General features: G+C 39.8%; 1 protein-coding gene across 1 annotated transcript in view; it reads left to right on the top strand.

Annotated features, from left to right (window-relative positions):
• The window catches only part of LOC135221289 (neuroblast differentiation-associated protein AHNAK-like), a 161538-nt gene that overhangs the window by 113067 nt on the left and 23471 nt on the right, over nucleotides 1-25000 (top strand). The window contains 11 exon segments of the mRNA XM_064259099.1: nucleotides 1649-1843; nucleotides 3071-3200; nucleotides 3886-4009; nucleotides 9381-9646; nucleotides 10659-10808; nucleotides 11280-11479; nucleotides 11713-11825; nucleotides 11828-11912; nucleotides 12424-12496; nucleotides 14769-14949; nucleotides 16029-16180. Of these exon segments, the coding sequence (XP_064115169.1) occupies nucleotides 1649-1843; nucleotides 3071-3200; nucleotides 3886-4009; nucleotides 9381-9646; nucleotides 10659-10808; nucleotides 11280-11479; nucleotides 11713-11825; nucleotides 11828-11912; nucleotides 12424-12496; nucleotides 14769-14949; nucleotides 16029-16180 (1669 nt within the window).

Raw genomic sequence — 25000 nt, 5'->3', positions numbered from 1 at the left:
GTCAGAATAGTTATCCAGACATCATATTGACATTGTTAAATGAGGTTCTTATACTCACTGATATATTTGTCCATGAGGTTAGCATACTTTGAACATTAGTTTTGAACATTTTCATATTCATTTCACTTAATAATTACAAAACCTATTCTCTATTACCTATACATATTAAATCTTATCCGTTTTTAGTGTAAGTACTACTAATACATATTTACATAAATCGTGAACCATCATGGCTTATTCCACTCCTGAAACATTTTTTACTTGGTTAACTTGATGTGCTGGACCCTAAAAAAAATGGTTGCTAGTACAGTAGATATGTTTATAATGAGTTTCCCGCCAGTGATGATAAAACATACTCACAATATTATGACTCATTTCTTATAAGGCACAAGAACGCCTCAATGGCGTGGTCAGTACGGTGTAAGCATGCCACCTCGGTGGCTGCGAGTTCATTTCTCGGGCATTCCATTGAGAAGTGAAATATGTATATTTCTGGTGATAGAAGTTCATTCTCGATGGGGTTTGGATGTCATGTAAAGCCGTTGGTCCCATTGCTGAATAACCACTGGTTCCATGCAACATAAAAACACCATATAAACAAATTACAAGGCACAAGATTCATATAAAAAGCAAACATTCTATCAGATATAGCATAACAGAATATTAGTTCTTTAAATCTAGTTTTCATTTATTTTTTATCATTTAAAGTATCCAACAAGCATACGCAAGGTGATGAATACTAATTGATTTATCCATTCAGCTGGTGAGCAAAATAAAAGTTGATTTGGACTGCTTTATATATGCCTTTGGAATTCAGGCTCTGTACTTACCTAAAATTAGATTAAAAATGATGCATACATATGTATTACAATTACATAACGAAATTAGTGGGAAATACTGTACATTATCAAAATTTAATACTGTAATACATATATTTATCAGTTTCAGGAATATCCTATGTAAATACATATATACGTATTATAGTATGAAGGCACAACTTTTTAGGTCATTAAAAAACAAATTCAAAACTATGTATTGCTAAAGGTGATGATTAAAATTTAATTCATAGTAATGATATATGAAACAAACATTTATAATAGCTTTATCAAATAAGATAAAAGACGGATTTTCCATCTTCATTATTAGATTAATAGAACAGGAAAAGGTGTTTTGAAAAGTATTCATAAGTGTTCTATAATCAGTCTGGTCATCCATTCAGTAAAATGGACAGAATTAAAATTGGGCCTAAAGGAGAGAATGGTTCTATAATGATTGTCCTGTCAAACTGATAGTATTCATTTATTAGATTTTCTATTATGTATTTGGTTTAGGTATGTATCTAAATTTAGAGTCAAATTTAAAACTAAAAGTATGTAAAGTCTTAGGTTGAGTATCTAGACCACTGTATTGTACCTGTTATAATGGGATTAGATAAGTTGTCCATATATAAAGGGAATTGCATCTACATTTTCAATGTGTCAAGTCTTGCAAACTTTGAATTAATGAAAACTATGAAACCAATATACTGTATCATTAATTCACTATACATATTCTATTAAGGAAAAGCTATTAACTAAAATGCCATAGTATGTATTCATTAAAAGCAGGTTCCTTCTGAGAAATGTTAAAACTATTTTTATATCATCAGATATTTCACTCATTATGGGGAAGATTTACCTCTCGAGGAGGAGGAAGCACTTATGTATAGCCCAAAGAACTGTTTCTTAATGGCGCATAATGGATGGGTTATGGGAGACGATCCACTGCGTAATTTTGCTTCCCCTGATTCCTATGTGTACCTGCGTAGAGAGTTGGTTGCTTGGGGTGACAGCGTCAAGCTAAGGTAAGTATAATCTTGAAAAGAATTACTTCAAGCTTTCATTCTTGGCTTCCCCCTAAATTACTGAAATTCTTTACTTTGTGTTATAGCTACTTTACGTAGCATATAGTAATTAGTTTGAGTCATTCAACTTCAGAGTAATCAAAATGACACGCAAAATTGTCATAAGTTTGTTGTAATGTATACCTTAATTACAGAATATCTAAAGTGTACTTAGTGCTGGTCATCAGCCAGTAGCTTGAATATCAATTTCTTCAGTTTCTAGTGCATTAATCACTCGACCACTTATGAATGAAATGTTTTTAGCATTTCATTCAGCTTGAGATTCCTTAGGGTTAAGAAGAATGTTACATAGTATGTAGATACAATGATTATTCAAGGAATTTTCCTATCAGAGATTATGCTTTTTAACCAAGATTATGGTAGGGGATCTGTTCCAGCGCTGTGCCATAAATTGATTTTTGCCTTAAGTTGATTTCCACCATGAGTTGATTTTTGCCGTAAGTCAGTTTTTCACTTATTTGCACTTTAACGGCATTTACAGTGCTGCAACTTGATGTTGGATCAAGTTTCAGTTGTGTAAGCACCATTAACTTGATGCCTATTCTTGCCATTAGCACTGTCAGCAGCGCTTACAATGCCATAACTTGATGCAACATCAAGCTTCGGCACTGAAAAAGCTCCATAAGATCGAATTGTTTCAAGTCGGTCGTGCTGTAAGTTGAGGACACTTTAACTCCATTGGAATGAAATAAAGGCTTGTGAAGTAGGAGCCAGTAACCATTCTCATAAGTAGCTATTCAGCAAAAGTAAGATGCTTTGACTGTGTAGAAAAAATAGATTTTTTTTTATATTCTGTGGATATTGTACAAGTTTTGTATCATAGGCTTTACTGGATCACTAAGTTCTAGTATGGAAACATTTGACAAGTAAGACCGAGGGTGGGGGTCTAACCGATAGCTAGTTCAAATAGCTGACCATCTTTCAAGTTGTCTATGCTTAACCAGGCATTTTTCATAACTGAACTCTCAACGATTCAGTGGGACAGATCAGAGATTTTGTATTTTAATCCTACTGTGCAAACTGATTGATCAGTGCAGGCATTTTACTGTACTGGCACTGTAGGAGATATAAACTATAATTCCTAGATTTGTAAATGACCTCTTGTTTTTATAGTTCTTAGTACTATGTTTACAGTAGTACAGTATTTTTTGGTATCAATTTTCACAGGTATGGTGATAAACCTGATGACTGTCCTTTCCTCTGGGATCATATGAGGCGCTATTGTGAATATACAGCACGTATTTTCCATGGTATTCGTTTAGACAACTGCCATTCAACACCTATTCATGTGGCTGAGGTAAGGATGGATTTGACAATTTGAATTGGTCTCTTTTCTAATTTATTATTTTCCCTAGTAGCAAGTAAAATTCTTTAGATTACTGTAAATACAGTGAGCCCCCGTATTTGCGTTCTTCAGATTCGCAGACTCTCACATTTGCGGATTTCTCTAGGGAATGTTTCCCTGCATTATTCGCTGAAAATTCGCGCATTCGCGGTATTTTTCTATGAGAAATATCCACAAATTCCTGTTTTTTTTATCGATTTCATAATAAAATGCACTTTTTGTGATAAAACTATTAAAAAACCAAGTAATTAAATTTTTAGTGGTTTTTCTAGAGTTTTAACTAACAAAATAGGCTGTTTTTAGCGTTTTTATAGGGGTTCCAAACATTCGCGGGTTCTAACTATTCACGGGGTGGTCTGGTATGCATCCCCCGCGAATACGGGGGGACCACTGTATATGACGAATGTTTATCTCCCTTCTTATGTATTTTACATGACATCATAAACCCAGCTGTCATTATTTTAATTAATTTACAGTTTATACTATGGTTATCATTACTTTATCATTATTTTAATAGTAGGGTATAACTAAGACCAATAGATAAGATCAATTTTTAGGAAATGCAATATCATAATTATTGTACATAAGTAATTTTTCTCAAATTTTGTATACTGTACCCATGAATTCTCCATTTCAGTACATGCTAGATGCAGCGAGAAAAGTGAGACCCGATTTGTATGTGATTGCAGAACTCTTTACCAATTCAGATTTAACAGATAATGTATTTGTTAATCGTCTTGGAATCAATTCATTAATTCGAGGTATGTATATAAATCTAACATTTTATGTTAAAACACTTCCTTTAAATTACTTGTTCTGTTAAACACTTTCTTCAAAGTACTTGTGCTGTTAGTTTATATTTTTCATGGTTAGTTAGTTTATATTTTTCATGGTTATATTGTATAATAACTTCAAAGTAGACTCATTGGCCTAGAAAATATTCAAAGGTCATCTACTACAGTACTGTTTTGATGTAGTGAGATTTGGCATCCCAGGATCAGTGAGTTATTTCATCTTAACTACTTTTAACACCTTAAAAGTCTTGATATATCCACCACCAATTGTATTTCAATATATACAGTATATTACCATTTACCAATATGTTAGTCCTACTGAACCATGCCCAATGCACTTGACAAAACTGTTATTGTCTTGTTTATTTTAGATTTTTTATTCCAAGCTTGGTTAGCAAGAACTTTAAGGATTGGTAATTATTCTCCCCAGATATTTTTTTTTTTTTACCATGACCTGTTTTCAGTTGTCATAGTTCATTTTAAATGCCAAAGGCTTTCCTCTGATTTTCAATGAAACTTGATGTTGGAACTTTAAGGGTTGGTGTTTCTAACCCATCAGTAGTTTAGACCCTGACCTATTTTGCAAGGTCACAAGTAAATGTAAAGCCAAAATTTTAGCAGTTTGCATTTCTGTATTGCAGAAGCTATGATAATTGCTTAAGATCTGATGGTTAAATTGCAGTACTATTTTGAAGATGGGGCATTCCTGCATAATAATTTTAGATTATTATTATTATTATTATTTTTTTTTCTTTTTTGTCTATCACAGTCCTCCAATTCGACTGGGTGGTATTTATAGTGTGGGGTTCCAGTTTGCATCCTGCCTCCATAGGAGTCCATCACTTTTCTTACTATGTGCACCGTTTCTAGGATCACACTCTTCTGCATGAGTCCTGGAGCTACTTCAGCCTCTAGTTTTTCCAGATTCCTTTTCAGGAATCTTGGGATCGTGCCTAGTGTTCCTATGATTATGGGTACAATTTCCACTGGCATATCCCATATCCTTCTTATTTCTATTTTCAGGTCTTGGTACTTATCCATTTTTTCCCTTTCTCTTCAACTCTTGTGTCCCATGGTATTGCAACATCAATGAGTGATATTTTCTTGATTTTGTCAATCAACGTCACGTCTGGTCTATTTGCACGTATCACCCTATCTGTTCTGATACCATAGTCCCAGAGGATCTTTGCCTGATCGTTTTCTATCACTCCTTCAGGTTGGTGCTCATACCACTTATTACTGCAAGGTAGCTGGTGTTTCTTGTGCAGGCTCTCTTTGTACTGGTTCTGTGCAAGTGCCGGACATTCGCTTGCTATGTGGTTTAGGGTTTCATTTTTCGTATTGCACTTCCTAAATACGGGAGAGATGTTATTTCCATCTATCGTTCTTTGAACATATCTGGTTCTTAGGGCCTGATCTTGTGCTGCTGTTATCATTCCTTCAGTTTCCTTCTTGAGCTCTCCCCTCGGTAGCCATTTCCACGTGTCATCGCTGGGCAGTTCTTTAGTCTTAGTCTCTCATGTATTGTCTGTGCACTGGTTTGTTGTGCCATTCCTCTGTTCTGCTTGTCATTCTCCTGTCTCTGTATATTTCTGGGTCTTTGTCCACTTTTATCAGTCCTTCTTCCCATGCACTCTTTAGCCATTCGTCTTCACTGGTTTTCACATAATTGCCCCAGTGCTGTGTTCTCGATGTTGTCGCAGTCCTCTAATGCTTAGTAGTCCCCTCCCTCCTTCCTCTTGTGTTATGTAGAGTCTGTTTGTATTTGCTCTTGGGTGTAGTGCTTTGTGTATTGTCATATGTTTCCTCGTTTTCTGGTCTATGCTGCGAAGTTCTGCCTTCGTCCATTCCACTATTCCTGCACTGTATCTGATTACTGGCGCTCCCCATGTGTTTATGGCTTTTATCATATTTCCAGCGTTGAGTTTTGACTTGAGTATCGCCTTGAGTCTCTGCATATATTCTTTCCTGATCGTGTCCTTCATCTCTTGGTGTTTTATATCCCCTCCTTCCATTATTCCCAGGTATTTGTATCCCGTCTCATCTGAGTTTGATGTTGTTCCCATCTGGTAGCTTTATCCCTTCAGTCTTTGTTACTTTGCCCTTTTGTTTGTTGACTAAGGCACATTTTTCTATTCCAAACTCCATCCTGATATCCCCAAATACAATCCTTACAGTCTGGATTAGGGTATCTATTTCCTTGATGCTTTTACCATACAGCTTGATGTCTTCCAAGAACATCAGATGGTTAATTCTGTTGCCTCTTTTCTTTAGTTGGTACCCAGCATCCATCTTCTGCTGTATTTTTGTCATGGGAACAGTATGGCTACTATAAAGAGTAGTGGGGACAGTGAGTCGCCAAATGGGGGATTCATGTTAAAAATGTGGTATTTGTCAAATTGAATATTTTATACAAAATGCAGCACAACTTGGATCTTAAGCCGACTCTCTCTCTCTCTCTCTCTCTCTCTCTCTCTCTCTCTCTCTCTCTCTCTCTCTCTCTCTCTCTATGCAATGTTTCATCATTAAATTCAGAAGGACATCGTCAGGCAGGTGTTGTGGGACTGAAATCCTTATGGGAGTCCAATGGTATATGTAGTATGTTGCACATAACCGGGTCCTCATCGGCAAATTCTGATTGGCTGACTGGCTCAGCTGCTAATCCCCTGTTGGCGGATGCATCAAGATCAGATGTGGATCCTATGCAGACGCTGCAGTAGTCTCTGGGATCGTTGTAAGGTAAGGGCGCCTCTCCTTGCAGGATTCTGGTTGGTTGGAGCAGGTGGTTGCATGATGTCACTACTTGCCGAATTATCATTGGCTCGTTGTTATTGTGTGATGTTATGCCAGGTGTGGTCTGACGTTTCTTGATCTGGGGTGTCTTGTCCGGTGGTCATGTCTGGTGTGTGATTATTTAGTAATACTATGTCGTCTAGGTTTAGGCTTTTCTGTATGCTAGGAGAGAGTAGGAGGCCTCTTGAGTGGTATTCAGAGGGTTTCTTGTCTAGGATGAATATGGCTTCCCGCAAGCGTAGTCTTCTTGGGTCTGCGGCATTGCCAATGATGGTGGTGTTGTTGATAATGCGGTCATGGAATAGAGCATAATTGTGACATGAAATTCTCTTTGCGAGCCACATAGTCATGCCAATGTATGTTCATGGACATCCACGGATAGGGCATTGATATTGGTATACTACATTGGAACACTTCAGGGGTTCTGTTGGGGGTGATGGGTTTTTTCGAATTATCAAGTCCTGAGTTCTTTTATTCTTGTATGCTTTTTCTTTCCTTGGCGGGAGTAAAAGGTGATTGTGTTTTTTTCTTCTTCAGGTATATCTTAATTTTTATACCATTTCTCAAGAGCTTTCTTGATCTCATGGTTAATGAGCTTATTATAGCAGTGCAGCTATAATAAGCTGCACTGCTTATTATAGCATTGCACAGTGCTGAAATATACAATAGAATTCAGTACCTATGACAGGCTTCCCTTTCTTGATTTACTTGTCTTGAAGACAGAAGACAACCTAAGGACTTCTGACTTCACAAAGAAAACTAATTTAGGAATGTGCCTTAATGGCGAAAGTGAGTGCCCTGCGAGATTTAAGAGCACCACAGTCAGGGCTTACGTACGACGGGCCCTGTCCCACTGCTTCACCTGGCAGGATACGCATCAAGAATTAGACAGAGGTTCCCAAGTACTACTCGTAAACGATGGTTACTCTTGTAAGCTCATCAACCATGAGATCCAGAAAGCTCTTGAGAAATGGTATAGAAATAAAGATGTACCTGAAGAAGAAAGACACCATCACCTTATGCTACAAGGCCTTTATGCGCTCGAAGTACTGGGAGGAGAACGCCATTAAGAAGATCGTTAAGGAAAAGTCACTCCCACCGAGGAAAGAAAAAGCTTAGAGGTTGTTGTATATTACAAGAATAAAAGAACTTGGGACTTGATATGATGACTACTATGCGGCTCGCAAAGAGGATTTGTCACATACCAGAGGGTGCTATCAAGAACCATTCCCTCACCTGTGACAATTATGCTCCATTCTTTGACAGCATTATCAACAACACCACTATCATCGCAATGTCCCAGACCCAAGGAGACTATGCTTGCTGGAAGCCATCCTCATCCTATAAGAAGCACTCTTTGCACTTGAGAGGCCTCCTACTCTCTACTAGCATACAGAGAAGCCTAAACCAAGACAACATGGTATTACATGTACTAAATAATACCACACAGATGTGACCACTGAACAAGACACCCCAGATCAAGAAATGCCAGACTACACCTGGCATAACGTCACACAACAGCAACGAGCCAATGACAATTCGGCAAGTAGTTACCTCATGCAACCGGCTGCTCCAACTAACCAGAATTCTGCAAGGAGAGGCGCCCTCTCCTTACGACGATCTGAGAGACTACTGCAACGTCCGCATAGGACCCACCTCTGATCTTGAGGGATCCTCCAACAGGGGATCAGCAGCTGAGCCAGTTAGCCAATCAGAATTTGCCAATAAGGACCCCATGCTGTGCAACAGACTATATATACCATAGGACTCCCATAAGAACTTCAGTCCCACAACACCTGCCCAACGATGTCCTTCTGGGTTTAAGGATGAAATATTGTGTGCGCGCACACAGAATGTGTCATTTAGTATCTTTTGCCAATTAGGCTTAAGATCTGATTTGTACTGCATTTTGTACAATATATTCAGTTTGACAAATACCATGTTTTTAACATGAATCCCCCATTTGGCATTTTAATAGCCAACTTGAGTACAGAAGAAAAGTCAGTAATAAGAAGAATAGAGAAACTTCTATAGAAAATAAGCACGGCTGAAATAGCCATTATAATTTTCAATAAAACCTGTATTAATGAAGGTCTTCTGTTATTTCTAGATGGTAAGGTATTTGAACAAATAATATTATGACCTCCAGCATTTTTTATAACGATGAATGTCTTATTCTAGGAGGTCTCTAAATTTTTAACGTGTAAACTACTCAGTATAAGGTTTAAAGGAATAAGGTTTAAATACACATGAAAGTCTGTCTAAACAAGGAAGGGAATGATAAAATGTACATGAAGGAGCATTGGCTATGGAAATTCTGTAGGTGACAGGACCAGAATTTGATGCAGGTCAGGGTAACTAATATGAAACATTCTCTTACCATTGGTCAGTTAATTACATGTTTTAGGTGCACTGATATCCCAACAAAAACAGAATTACTAAGTAACACTGGATCTAAAGTGTTTTTGCCAGAAGCCAATAGTGTATTAATAAGATTCTATTTAAATAATTATACTTCTATATATTCTTGCTTTTCTGTTTCCAGAGGCCATGTCAGCACCGAACTCTCATGAAGAAGGTCGTCTTGTATATCTCTATGGAGGTGAGCCTGTTGGTGCATTTTTGCTTCCTCCAGTAAGACCTTTGGTGCCTTCAATTGCACATGCAATTTTCCTTGACCTGACTCATGATAACCGAAGCCCAGCAGAGGTTCGCACTGCATGGGATATGCTTCCCTCTACTGCTCTAGTCAATATGGCCTGTTGTGCATCAGGATCTAATCGTGGCTATGACGAATTGGTGCCACATCATGTAAGTTAAATTTGTATTTGTAGGACTTGTATTGTTAATAGGTCTTGTATATATAATTCTTGTTTTTATACTACGTAATTTACTTTTGCAGTTCAGTTTAGAAGTACGTATTAATATTATAGTAGGTAGTTTAATCAGAACATTGAGTTAAAGTTGTCAGGTGTCATATGGCTTGCCTAGTTCAAAGTAAATTGTGAGGTCTGCATATTATATTAATAATAGTAACTTGCATATTATATTTATATAATGAACATTATCCATCTTAAAGAATAGCAGTTTCTCAAAAAATTACCTCCCTGTATATTAATAATTCTGGATGGAAAACAGTAGATGGAATCTCTGTGCTACCAAAACTTAAAATATTGAAAATTCCATCCAGTTCTTTCCCATATTCAAACACAAGCAAAAATGTAATTGTATCTTACACTAGTTTGGCTAGAATGTCTGGCAAATTGATAAGCATGGCCTTTCTTCCCTCCATATGAACCACTAAACATATAGGAAATATAATCTCACTGAATAATTTATATTGTTTTGTAGATGATAGGATGGTTTTAAAAATGAGGTCAGGAGAGAGAACATAAGTGGTCTTATGAAATAGACTCTTGGGAAAGGCATGAGACTGGCTTTTCTCTTAATGTATTTGATTACATACCATGAATGTTTATCGTGCAATATAGAAAGATGTAGTGATTTTGGAAAAAGTAGAAATTAAGGGAAAAATGTACTTTTGAAAGACTCTTGGAAGACAGGGAATCAAGTTTTCTACTGTGGTTTCAAGTTAACTTAATATATAGTTTACTATTTAGCATAGTAGAGGAAAAGAAAGAAAATAAACTCAGAATATTATTCTGAAATCTAAAGAACTTTTATATGTTTTTGTGTACTTATTGCAGTACAATCATCCATTCATTAAGGTTTTAATCCAAATTTAAACCCTCCTGATAATTTTTCTGGCATTGTATGCTTTCCAAGATTTGTTAAATTATGCATGTACGTTACCTCATTTCAGATTCACGTAGTTGATGAGACAAGAGTTTACACTGCATGGAGTGACTCTGAGCCAACTCGTGGAGAAATTGGATTGAACTCAGGTATTATCAAGGGCAAGAAGTTGCTTAATAAATTGCACTCTGAGCTTGGAGCCAATGGATATAATCAGGTAAGATTAACATATACTACTAGAAATTAACTACAATAGATTCTGACCTATAAGCCAACATTTAGGGTTGCTGTTGAAAAATTACATACTTTCATTTTGGTTTTATTTAAAGCTGGATTTCTCAAGGTCTGCAGAAAACATTTCATGCAAAATTTGATAAGACCTACCTACTCATGACAAACAATGCTTTGTTCTTCCAGAGAAGCAGCACAAATTATTATGGATTGCAAGCCAGGTTCAAAATATTTTATTAAAGAAAAGTTTTTTGTACAGTATATGGTACTTCTGCATTCATAATATGCTCGGAAAGGAATGGTTATCATAGACCAACCTAAAATCATTGGGAAGCTTGAAAATGTATGGATGTGGTAGATAAGTGTCTGTACCCTAGCACTATAAATATGCATGTGTTCATTTTTCAAGTTCTTAGTTGAATCTGTTTTAAAGCTTAAATATTTTCATGATTTTCAGGTGTTTGTAGATCAGGTAACTGAGCATGTTGTAACTGTCACTCGTCATAACCCCGTAACACACCAAAGTGTTGTTTTAGTGGCCTATACTTCATTCCGTCCACCCTCTGAAGTACGTGAATCTAACATTCGCCCCCTCAAGGTCCAAGGAAGATTAGAAGAAATTATTTTTGAGATGCAGTTGAAAGGGAAAACATCTGGGTAAGAAAATCCAGTCAAACATACAAAAATTACCATAAGATGCGCTGTACATATTACATTTTTGTTTTGAAAACATAAAATTGATAAAATTTGTTTTATTATTATAACTGGTAAATAATGTACATATTTCCTTCAAGGATCTTTATTATTTATAATTTGTGATGTATTTTAAAGTTCAATGTTTGTTTGCATTATTTCAACATAACTGAGTAATACTGTTCTTTTTTTCACAGTGAGGACAACAAATCTTATCCAGGATTCTTTAGTAATGATTCAGAGTTCATAAATGGCCTCACTAGCTTTGTTCTTGATGTTAAAGAAAATATCCAGCCTAGTCAAGCTTCCTTATCCACCTTACTTCATCAGACCAAGCTGATACAACGGAGTGTGAATATACAGCAAACTTCACACCAGGTTCTGTTATTGCTTTCAGGTAAGAAGGAAGCATAATCATTTTGCCAAAGAAAGGTAGATTTTCTTTTTGTGTGGACATAACCTTAACTCTTAGTGTATCAATTTTACTTTAATATTTTTCAGCGTGCAATTTTCTAAAAGCTTTAAAATCCAGAACATAAAATTTTTTTTAAGTTCTTCTTTCACTATGATATTCAAATCCACCAAAATTATTAAAATCCATTTCAGTGTGTAAATAACTACTATTCTACTGTGAAAGATTGCAATAATGGAATAGATTGTATTTTAGCCAATAAAGCAAAATTTCTATATACTATTACTTCATTATGATTCATATATTGTATTGAAGCAGTCATTTATTTATAAGCTATATTATGAATAAGAGTATACTTTCATGTTCTTAGAGTATATACAGTTACAATGTATGTACTAAATCATCACTTGCTGGTTATAAATAGTTTATTGTTGCTGTATACAAACAAGACAGAAGGATAGTACTGTACAGTCATCACTATTTTTTTTTTTTTTAGGTTAAGTCTTCTTCCTCCAGCACAGTCTGCTGTAAATAAGATTCGTGGAGTACTTTCAGAGTTTGGTTATAAGGTACGATTTCATTGGGAGGTACAGGAGTATATAAGTATGGTAGAAAAATATTTAATTTTTAAAACTATCGGGGTTGGTGGTAAAAACTTTGTGGTGCTATTACCTATTACGCAGTACATTTACTCAAGATACAGACCACCTATGATTTTTCTCCTAAATAATTTAATATGCCTATTCTTACCTCTTTTTGAAGCATCTTTTTCTACTAGTGATTCAAGCACCTATACGTACATATGGGTGAAGGAAGTAGGGACTCGCATGTAATTATATCCTTTAAACAAATTCTGTTTATAAATATGTACTGTATGTATGTTACAGTATACAAGTTGCAAATCTGTTATTTCCTTAATGTCATATATTGACTGAAATGGGAGCAGATTTAATTAGAGGCACTTCTAAATTTTTAATGACACCATTGGGCTGAAAGACCCATGCTCTCATTCAAGGGAAAGTATTGGTCTTACTAAGTATGAGTGCATGAAGTTCAGGCTTTACTACATCAGCTTATCCAGTGGTCCGATGTTTGATTCTCGGCTCAGCTAACACAGAATCAGAGGAATTTATTTCTGGTGATAGAAATTCATTTCTCAATATAATGTGGTTCGAATCCCACAATAAGCTGTAGGTCACGTTGCTAGGTAACCAATTTGTTTCTAGCCATGTAAAAATATCTAATCCTTTGGGCCAGCCCTAGGAGAGCTGTTAATCAGCTCAGTGGTCTGGTAAAACTTAAGATATACTTAACTACATCAGCTTTGTTCAGTCACAACATACCAAGTTCAAGCTTTAAATTTTTGAACACACTGGAATTTTATTTTTTTAGATATTTTCCCTGACACATTTTCAGATTTGCATAAGTAAAACAGCCTTATTTGAAATACTTGAATCTTGTCTGTCATCTCTTTGTATTCACTCTTTCTCTAAGATATACTATGCTGCCTTTTACAGTTATTATTCTATTGTTGTGCTGTCTTAAAATAGCCATGTTCACAGCCTTCTCCCTGGTCGTCAAGAGGTGTTCTGTAATCTGTGATTGACCAGAGATCTTTTATCTTGTCTTTATATTACTATTTAAAATTATCTCACTCTGACAATTCCAATTTTGTCACTTTTTTTTTCAACCTTTCCTCCAAATATAGTAGTATAATATTCTGAATCTGAGTGAAGTATTTCAATTATGGCCGTCATCATACAGCAGCTCATTTATTCTTTGCTAATCTTTTTACTCCTTTTGATTAGTAGCTGTCTTCAAACTGTACTTTTGCCTTTCTTTCACTTGCATAGGCTGCTTCTTAATATAAACCATCTTTCCTTATTATCCTTTTCCTAAAACTATAAGTATCAGTTTTTCTTAATTCTGTCAGACTTGAATAGTTTTGATCTGATTAACATCTTGAACTAAGGCCTTTGAGACTTGGTATGTTTCAGATCTTTTTCACCATTTACATCAATATTCTAGTTTAGAAGTAGGTACTAAGACTTCTTTGAAGGACCATTATGAAGGTCTATCCATGTCTGTCCATGGGAAGTTGATTACTAGACTCAATTAGATGTCATTTAGTTTTTGTATCAGTACCTTTTTGAGTTGTGGATAAAATTTTCTCACCCTAAAAATCATCCCTGGAAGAAGTTATTTTAATCTAAATGCTCTCTCCCATTTTGTATCATAATCAAAATCTAAACCCATAAATGGAAAAACTGACACTAAAATACATACTTGTGATATGACAATGATGATGAATTGCTAAATAAAGTTCTTACACCATAAGCCTTACAAGGGTGTATGAACTATAAAACATGCACCATAAGCTTACAGTGGTGTATGAACTACTATTGCATATTGAAAGTTGTTTTATTATGAAAAAGTCCTGTTATTTAGCCTCATATGAAGTCCATATATTACTAAATAAAAACTATGCAATAGTAGTTGTATTTAATAATTAGTTTTCACATTTTTTCATGCTCAGAGTGGAAGTAGTGTGAGTAAATAATACATTTACATATGTAGTAGTATTTAAATTATTTTATCTCCTTAGAATTTGTATTCTTGTATTCATAATTATGTAATATTGATGAAAACTCAGATCTTACTCCTAACTTGTAATGAAAGCTGATATTGGTAATGATTGCCATATTTTAGATTTAAATATTTTGTGGTCTAATTTTGTACTTGAGATTCAAATTTCACATAAATTCAAGTGTTTTAAAACTTTTAAACCTCCAAACTTGGTAGAACTGTTTCTTATTTAGTTGTACTACCTTTGTTTTTCAGTCACGCATTTCAGAAGTCACAACACACAATACTTCTTTATCAGAAATAGTAAACAATCTTACATTAGCTGATGTCAATCGTGTGCTGTACCGATGTGATGATGAAGAAAAAGATGAGGGACGAGGTGGTGGTGCATATGTAATTCCTAATCATGGACCTTTACAGTACTGTGGACTTCAAGGTAAGACCATACAGTTTTAACATAATATCCTCAAGAGATAAAATGCATTTATTTTTATCTTAATATCTTTTAGGAGCAATTAGTCATGCAGTGATTACTTATTAAAATTAGTTAAGTAGTGAATAGCCCTTGGAGACAGTTCCCCAGTAGCTATCCAACTGGAGTTTAAAACTTTGAGAGACTTGAATAGGAAGAGGTAATTACTTCTAATATATTCCACTCAGACTTAAACCCTCAGTACCTTTGCAATAACATCATGTAGCTACTGTTCACCATTTTTATTTATATATTTATCTTTATCTTTTGTCACAGTTAGTATACTGGAATATATTTCACACTTTTATTATCATAGCTTAAGGGATAGTTCATTTTATTTAATTTTTCAATATTTTTTAAAATACAAAAGTACATTTACAAGAGAAGGTCTGTTAACATAAAGTAGGGTTTACAAAATAAAATGTGTAAAATATGTACAGGAAAGAAGCTCTTTAGTAAGATAAAAAGCTATGTTGGTTAGCCTAGGCTTGATTGATGGCTATGGATGACTATTAATGTGATAGTTAAAAAAATCTGTACAGTATTGTAAACTATATGAAATATTATAAAAAAAATCAACTTCATAAAATATAAAGAAAACTTTAGTATGTTAACCTATTAACTTTCAAGAAGTCTTAGGCTAAACTTTTTCCAAATAATCCTGATTCTCACTTATGCTAATAGCTTGGTCTTGAGAACCTATCTGTCTTAAGGAGTGGATTTAGACATAATTTGCTACATATTTTATGAAATTTCATTCCTTTGCTTTATTTGAGAAAATCATGACATGATTTCAAACTGGTATACATATGCTGCTAGTTTTCAGTAATCAAAGGAAGAACCCCAAATATGATTAAAAAATAACCTCATGAAAAATATTTGAAAAATTTTTATATTGTATATTTCTTGGAGTAAAACAATTCTAAAAATGAAAAATACCTAGGATATATTGCACTTATTTTTAAAAGTTTAAAAGTTGGTTACATTAATGATAAGTAAAATTTTCTTTAACATCATTCTAATTAGTTCATTTTTCTTTGTAGGTTTTATATCTGCTTTAAGTGAAATTAGAGTTCACAATGATCTTGGACATCCGTTATGTTGTAATTTGCGAGATGGTGATTGGATGATGGACTACATAGTAGCTCGACTGAAGTTGGAACCAGGAACACAGCCACTTGGAAACTGGTTTGAAGTAAGCTTTATTCTTTACTTAATTATTTTTACCTAATTTTCCAGGAAAATTCATAGGCTAATCATTTACCATATACATAACATTACAATACTATAAGCTTCCACAACAGAATTCTCTTTAATTGCAGCTGATTAAAAGGAAGAGCTTGTTGAGTACATTGCAGTTATTTTTTACACTATCTCTTGTTATTATTAGCATCAGAAACAAAGTTATCGTTTTCAAGTACTGCTTATTATGTTGACATGAGAAAATTAACTTGATAGAATACATGATAGGCATGTTTAACAAGAAGCATTCAGCTGCTCTATAACAATGCATAGATAATCTGTTTAAAAGGGTAGTTCACATTACCAGGTGAAATATGTTTTTGCTGTCTTTGTAGCAATGAAAATAGCATCCCAGATTATGAAGCATTACCTTTAAAAATAGGAAGCCAAACAAGCAATACATACTACATGCACAGTATTCTGCCCTCATGAGATATGTTTTTAAAATTCTCTACAAAAGAAAACCAAGTTGGAGGTAACAGTACAGTATTGTCAAATAATCACAGAATGAATGCATAGTATTGCCGGGTGAGAATTCTCCTTCTCTATAAAATACTATTTAGAAAATAGGAACAATAAGATGAGTGGTGTTCAGGAGAAAGTAGTGTACCTCCATTATCTTTTCATAAAATAGTTACTTTGTTTAGTGCTGCTGTTACTGTATTAAAAGTAGCATTGATTTGATCATGCAAATTAATTTGAATAATTATTTACGTCAATTCTTTATAGCTCGAATTATATTTGTTTCAAAAATATACTTGCAGAATGTATTGCCATTTCACATTAGAATTTTTACCTTTCTGTTAAATTCCTATTCTTAATACCATACTGATGTGGCATCAGAGAAAAGGCAAAATAGTCGCCAAAGCCACATTCATACTTACCTGTTGAATAATTGTGGATGAGAGTGTGTAAAAAAATTTTTTTGTTCCGATACGTAATACAAACCCTCGGTCCTTTAACAATAGGAAGGTAACTAGCGGCAGCTGGGACGGTCGTAAGCTTCGAACAAGGGGAGAACGGTAGTTAACTGCTTGTCCGATCGTGCGCGCGCCCGCGCGAGAGGTGAAGAATACTTGTTTTGCTTTCGGCCGCGGGGTGTGAAGGACGTGTTCGTCATCGATCTCTGCCCGCTTCATCGTCGTATGCTTTGTTTATATTGTGTTTTCTACTAATGGTTTTGGTTTGACTTGAAAATGAAACTGTAAGTACACTGTTTTCATTTTCATTACTAATTATGAATCAACATGGAGCTATCGCCGTAGAGACGGCGATTTCCGCTCTTTTCTATGAATTGAACCCTTGAATTATCGTCCGCGGGACCTGCCGGAGGGCGGGCGCACTCCAACGCCGAGGTCATGTATTTTGGGCGAAAGTGTGTAATTGAAAGATGTAATACTCTTTTTCATTATATTTTTTTTTGCCCTGTCGTTCGTTGCCGAGAGCTTGATTGCGCTCGGCAAGAGCCTCTTATTTTGTATGAATAGAATGCAATGAAAGTGGATTCGCAATGCAGTTTTCTTTTCATTTTCATTTATTAATTGCATCAAATTTAATTTTGGATCAATTTCCGCTCTTACCCGGGAATTAATCCTTACGATTTATTGCTGTGAAAGTGAAAATAGCAAGTGCAGTATTGTTCATTTTCATATATTTATGATAGCATCATATTATTATGGATCAAGTTTCCGCTCTTACCGGGAATTGATTTTCCCTCTTTAAGTTTCTATGAAGTGAATCGCAAGTGCAGTATTCTGTTTCATTTTCATATTACTTTTCACTGCTGTGCGGGGGTAGGGAAGCGAAGGTCTGCCAGGAAGTCGTCGGAAAGCTCTCCCGCGACTCCCTTGGTGGATATCCGATTCTTCGTCTTCTTTCCTGCCCCCCGCTCAGCTTCCTCGTATTTTTGTTTTTGTCTCCTTCCTTCCGTTCGGGGTGGGGGCATGTCTCCCCCCCCTGTGCGTGAGGGAACCCCTCTTACTAATCTGTCTGTGCTACCGCAGGTGCTACAGCGTGGGGAGACGACCTTGGACAGGTATGGACCACTGCGGCTGCAGGGCGTGCCTAGCATCCACGATCTGCTGCAGAGTCTAGCGAGGTCTGGGGCGGTGACCTTGGAGTGGTCTCCACTACAACCTTCACGGCGCCGCTTATGCTGCTTCCCCCCCCCCCGCTGGTCTACACTCCCCATGCTGTGTCGTGACGCCGTCTGCCGCTTCTAGGGCCGGTCGCCGCCGTACCGAGGAGGGTATGCCGCGCCGCCTGTGTTTTCTTCGTGTTGCCTGCCCCAGACTTCTGCTGTTCCAGCAGCTCGCCCCTGGACCACCCGGCCGCCAGTACCACGCTGGCTGCCGATGATTCTACGAGGCGATGGCTGGGCCTGCCGTACCTGTCGCTGATGTGGTTCCCGCTACTGGCTTGGCTGTCCCTTCGTGTTTACCGCTGCCGCTGTTCCTCTCTCCTCCTGGCCAGCTCCTGAGCTGGTTACTGTTACCTTGTCGCTCCTGGTTCCTGCGCCTGTCCCATGCTGGTCCTGCCCATGGTGTGTCTTCCACCAGTCCCAGGTCCTTCCGGACAGGTGCAGTCGGGCCGTGTTGCTTCGGCAATAGGCCCGACTCCGGCCTGGGGATGGAGGACCTGACGACTGTCCTGCGTGAGCTGATGAAGAAGAGGAAGGTGTCATCTTCGTCTGTTGCTGCCTCTTCCCCTTCGACTTCTAAGGCCCATAAGCCGAAGAAGAAGAAGGCTGCCTCCCCCCCCTAAGAAGTCTCCTTCGGGAACTTCTAAGGGCCCGTCCCACCTCGGTGGGACGGGGGGGGTCCTTCGCTGGTCCTCCTGCTCCTTCGGGAGCGGGGCCCGTCTACCCCTTCCGTAAGGAAGAGATAGACGGGGACCAGAGGGAGTATCGTTTAGCTCTGGTACTTCCTCGCCTGGTGCTAGCGCGATGCCGCTACGCCAGGTTCCGGCTCGGTCCCTCTCGTTCGCAGGGAGATCCCGAGTGTACGCTCTCTCCCTTGGGAGACCGTGCAGCCAAAGTTTCGGCGCCAGAGTTCGCTCGGCGCCAAGACCACGGCACGGAGCAGAAGGCTGGCGAGAACCGCTCAGGTGACTCTCGCCAGGGCCAGCGGCGCTCTCGCAGCGACCAGCTGGTAACCGGGTTTGGTCTTTCCCCCTAAGAAGACTCCTTCGGGAAGGAACTTCGAAGGGCTCGTCACATTCCGGTGTGACGGGGGGGTTCTTCTGCTGGTCCTCCTGTTCCTTCGGGAACGGGGCCCGTCTCCCCTTCTGAGAAGAAGAAGACGGGGACCAAGGGTGTGCTGGCTAACCGCTGGTACACCCTCGCCTGGTCTTGGCAGCTCTGCTGCTAAGCCAGGTACCGGCTCGGTTTCTCGTCCGCGAGAAGTTTCCGAGTGTACGATCTCCTTCGGGTGACCGTGCAGCCAAAGTTAAGACGCCTGAGTTCGCTCAGCGTCATGACCGAGGCACGGAGCAGAAGACTGTCGAGAGCCGCTCAGGTGACTCTCGCCAGGCCAGCGGCCGCTCTCGCAGCGACAGCCGGTACCTCGGGTGGACTGACGGTCCCTCTGACCGGCCACGGGTTGAGGCTGGGAAGAGGTCCCCCAGGTCCCCTCGACCGACAGGTACCCAGCCTCGGCTGGTACCAGCGGTTTTGACGTGCCGCGGAGGACGCTCACCGGTCAATCACGGCGAAAGCGAGCTCTGCAGGTCACCTGACCGCCGCTCCCACAGACCGCGGATACGGTGACCAGCAGCAGCTCGTCTGACGCACGGGACCGGGGGGTCGACGTGCTCAGTCGAGCCGCTCGCCACAGGTGAGCGGCACGGCCAGGCCTGCAGATCGATCCCCACCGCGGGTTGGTGATCGGCTGCAGCCCCCCCACGTACGCTGGTCCTGCCAGCGAGCGGGGGGGAGCGTCAGGTCTGTCTCTCCGATACCTTCAACTTCCTCGGCATACGCCAGGAAGAGCTAGGTATATAGGAGTGATCGTGAGAGATGCGCCGCTCACGATCCCGTCACGACGCCGCACTTGCCAGGTTGGTCTTAGGGACAACCAGGACGTACGCGCAAGTGATTGGAGGCAACCGTCAGGGATCTGTTGCTGGTCCTTCTTCTGAAGGAGGAGGGTCCTGGGAGCTGCTCTTGTTGGAGGGACTGGACGGTCCTACTCCTCAAGACGCTGTAACTTCCGAGATTCAGAGTAACTTTACCCAGGTTATTGCACTGATTCGTCAGCACAACGACCGGGGGGTGAAGGATCGCCGCTCCCCCCCCACCAAGCATGAGCCCATGTCTCTGCTCGAGTCGTTTTTGGGGCCCGAGAGGGAACCCAAACCGACGGTGGGTATGCCGCGATCGGAGCTTACCGATTCTGTCTTGAACCAGAGCTCTCGTCTCCGGACAAGAAGGCTCTCTCAGTTCTGGCCGGTCGATCAAGCTACTTCCACCTCCTCTACTGCGACAGCGGCGTTTCTACGTGTCTTCGGACACCGTATTTAAATACTCCTTCGGTCCTCCTGAGAGGTTTCGACCTCGACGAGGACTGGAATGAGTCGGAGGACGGTATCGGCTCTCTCCTGTCAGGTGTCGATCAGCCCCACCCAGACGACGTTTCACCAGTGGCGGCAGACCCTTACCTACAGTGAGAGTTCGTAACCCTCCTCGGGAAAAACGTTTTCTCCTGACGATACGTCCCAGACTCTGAGAGGCCATCGCCGCAGGCGATGGCTGCTCCTACTCTTCTCCAACTGCTAGTTCCACTGGGAAGGCGAGCGAGTATCCAATTCCTCCCCATTCCCTCTCCTTACGGCTACGAGGGAAAGGGGAAGGATCCTACAGAGATTTTCTCTGTAGGATCCCACGTTGGGGACTGCGCTACCAGGGGGACCTTCGGGTCCTACCTGACGTAAGCCCCGGTCGTTGAGGAGGGATCCTGCCCCATTCTCGATTTCTACAGGAATCGAGAGGACACCAGCCGATATCGTTTGACGAATTCGGTGGGGGTTTCGCAGACTGCTTAGAATTCTACGAATTTTCTAGCGCATTCAGAGTGTTTAGAGTTTCTTACGATCTCCAAACACTTAGGCGAGACCACGGTCCAAAGTGAGCGAGACGAGAATCCCCGATATGTTACACGATAATCGGGAACCCTCGCCTATGCTCGAATTCCTGGAATTTCTAGCATTAGGAAGAAGACTGCTGCTGAAGAAGACTATCTCACAGTAGGCGACCAACTGGAATAGAGAAGAACGGACGGGAATATCCAGTTTGGCTGGAACTACGTATTAGTATTCTGTTTCACCATTGAAGCTTTCCTTCGAGGAAGACTTCTCCTTCACTCTCTTTTAATAGAGAACGAAGGTGGTCGATCTCCAATCCTTATTTTGTTTTCTTGAAGGAAAGAATTTAGGATGGAGATCGTTGTTCAGAATCCTACAAATATACTACGTATTATTAACCTCGCGACATGATTCTGCTAAGCAGTTGAATGGTCCGATGGGGTAGGCGCATATCCTGGTTATTCTACGGATTGCGACTTAGACGAAAAGTATTCTAATTGAACTGCAAACCCGGGTTGCCTGCAACCTCCCAGGAGTTTCCAGTTTCAATTTTATATACTTATGGTGTTGTCACAACAAACACCATTTTAGCTTTTATATTTACGAAATTCGTTTCGCTTAATATAATTGCTCGAGCATATCTTTTTATGATCTCGGTGGTTCTAGCCGAACGCATTCCTTCGTGGAAAGGATTACTTGGCAACTCAGGATGACGAGTCAGCGACAGCTACTGCGTATTGAATTGCCCGAGGCATTTCAGTATCAGCTGCCGCTTTGAGATAGACGGTTGTTTATGTCTTTCTCACCTCTGCTTTGATTGGAATAACAACCGTATCTCTGCCCAACAATCACGGACTTAAGTCTCTGATTAACGGGGATTCTCGCATACATGAATGACCATCTACTGCTGAGAAACGCTAGTATCATCGTCTTCGGTATTGCGAGAATTTTAAACAGAGATATCTATTCGACTTCCTCATCTTTCTGTTTACCGCACGGTAACAGAATTCTGTAATAGTCTCTTGCTGCATCGTATCCCGATAATGCGAATGATTTTTGCGGAATCTGAGTTTGTCCTCAAAATATCTTGTATTCGGAGGTGTACAATTGTTCATTGTTCACCCGGATTAGCAGATGTATTGAAAGACATCGCCTACTCCCACACCTGCCAGCTCTACTTCCAAACGTTCAGCCCATGAGAAGCAGTTCTTCAAGCCGGGCTCCCTCCCCTGTGTTTCATTACTGAAGAACCGCCCCGCTTTCATTGCACAACGGACAGCAATGAAATGGCGGTTAGCGTTTTCAGTCATTTGTAAGCACAGGTTTAGAATCTTGAGATTCCCTCTCTCGATTCAGCTGGAAGACGTAGGTTGCATTCATTGCCTACCTTCGTCTTCAACGTCACATTAGTGTTTGCCTCCCCTTAAGCTGGGAGATTCAACGTCTATGAGATTTCTTGCCATCAGGGACCTCGGTCTTTTGAAGGCAATTGACTTTCGCCTTTTGAGCTTATGCATTAAGAGAATCATCGCCGCGCCGTCCGGCAGCGGTGACTAACAAATATTTTATTTGTTTGGTCTCTCAGCATAAAACTCTTTTAAAAGGGCGAAGGTCACGTGACTTTACCCGGATTGCTTGGACAACTTGCCTCTACTGATTTCCGAACCAGTCAGTCGGCAGCTGTCAGAGCGTCCGAGTCAGTTACGAACTATGCTGTGGACTTAGTTCGGTTGTTCCAGAGCAATCATTACTTCGTCTTAATAGCTTGTCAGTATGAGTACTGTACATAACCAAAGTCGAGAAGAGGGATAGGTCATACGACTATTCCCTTCTTTTCGTCTTAGGTAACTGCATGACTTCTCTTGAGAAGTCAAGCACAAAGGGATGGGGATTTGTGACGCTCGATTTTCGTACCGATCTTCGTAGCGAGACTCAGAACCCTTCGGTAACTGACGATTGGTTCGAGTCCTTCACAATACCCTCCCTAATGGACTGCAACACCGCCTCCGATACGAAGGCTATGCTGCTTTGTCCTGTGAAGGTCGACGGAGCTGTCGAAGAAACTCGACACCCAGATGAGTTGTGGACGCCTCTTCATCATTCTCTCGCGTTCCGCAAGAAACTTCTCCGTGGCGCAGGTAATGAAGGCAGGCGCCTGGTCCAACCGGACCGCATGCACCTCCTTCTACCTTCAGGATATTGCCCACAGTTCCTTGGATCTTTTTCCTTGGGAACCGTGGTGGTTGCTCAACACGTTGTGTAGTTAACCCAGACCCTCGCAGGCTGAACAGCATCGAGTCCTGGTGTGACCGTAAGAATGGATGAGGCATGAGTGTGTGACTGGCTCCTCTTCCCATCTTTTTCTTCCCTCTACCTTTGGGTAGAGGGACACGGTCGTCACCCTGCTGGGTAAGGACGAGATGCAGGTGAGCTACTCAATAGAGCACCATCCTATCCCTTTCAGTAGGGATAGGAGTAAATATCCACCACTTCCTCCAACAAGGGGGAGGAAGTGGATGCCAAATTGAGACAAACCCATCATTTTATGATTGTCTCTTGCAAACAGGAACAAGTTCTTGCTTGCTGGTACGAAGAGATACGCTTGCCTCTCTCTTAGTACTTGGCCCAGAGGTCTGACCATTGATCCTGCGGTGCACACCCCGATCAATCGGACAGAGGTTTGGATCCCTCCCTTGCTCTTACGACCAGGGAGGCACTCCAGGGTTGGACGAACACCAGTCTGTTCACCAAAAAAGACTCAGATTCCTCCACCAAGAAGTGAGTCTTCCTATTGTTAAAGGACCGAGGGTTTTTGTATTACGTTCGGAACAAATGACAATTTGTCGAAAATTGCATTTTTCCTAACTATACAAACCTGAGGTCCTTTACATATAGTCCCACCTCATGCCACCCCTCACTCTGCAACTTTTTGCATGGGCCTAAAGCAAAAGTGATTCTTCACCTCTCGGGCGCGCGGGCGCGCGCACGATCGGACAAGCAGTTAACTACCGTTCTCCCCTTGTTCGAAGCTTACGACCGTCCCAGCTGCCGCTAGTTACCTTCCTATTGTTAAAGGACCTCAGGTTTGTATAGTTAGGAAAAATGCAATTTTCGACAAATTGTCATTTTTGGCAATAGTAGCCAATTTATATATGCACTCATGAGCACCTTCTCAACAGTTTGCTGAACCCCAAAACACATTATGCCATTCACCCTTGTGTTACACACACACACACATGCTTTCTGAATACTGTAAGCCCTTCCAGTACCCCTTGAACTTTTCATCACTCATTCCTCTCATCCTTCCTTCAAGTACTTAAACATTAAACAGTATATGTACTCGTTTCAGCAATCTTTGTTCCATCATTCTTCCTACATGACTTGAGGATCTTGAAGCACTCTGATTAATTGTGTCACCTCTCATAAGCTTTTTGCTATTTCTTTTACATGCTTCCAAATCTCCAAAGAAGCATTGTGCAATCACTTTTTGAAAAAGATATCTTAAGAATCTGTTTTTTACTTAGCAGAACCCTAGAAGAAATGTAGTACTGTAAATTAATCATACATATACTACAAATAAGAAATCATTGTTAACCACAGATTTTAGGATTTGAGAGGACATGGCCACACCATGAAACAAACTTGCTTAAACAAAATTTATGTAAGGAAATGTTTTTATATGTTTGATTAACAA

The sequence above is a fragment of the Macrobrachium nipponense genome, chromosome 2 (assembly GCF_015104395.2).
Source record: "Macrobrachium nipponense isolate FS-2020 chromosome 2, ASM1510439v2, whole genome shotgun sequence".
NCBI lineage: Eukaryota > Metazoa > Arthropoda > Malacostraca > Decapoda > Palaemonidae > Macrobrachium > Macrobrachium nipponense.
This window is presented reverse-complemented; position numbering and strand designations above follow the sequence as displayed.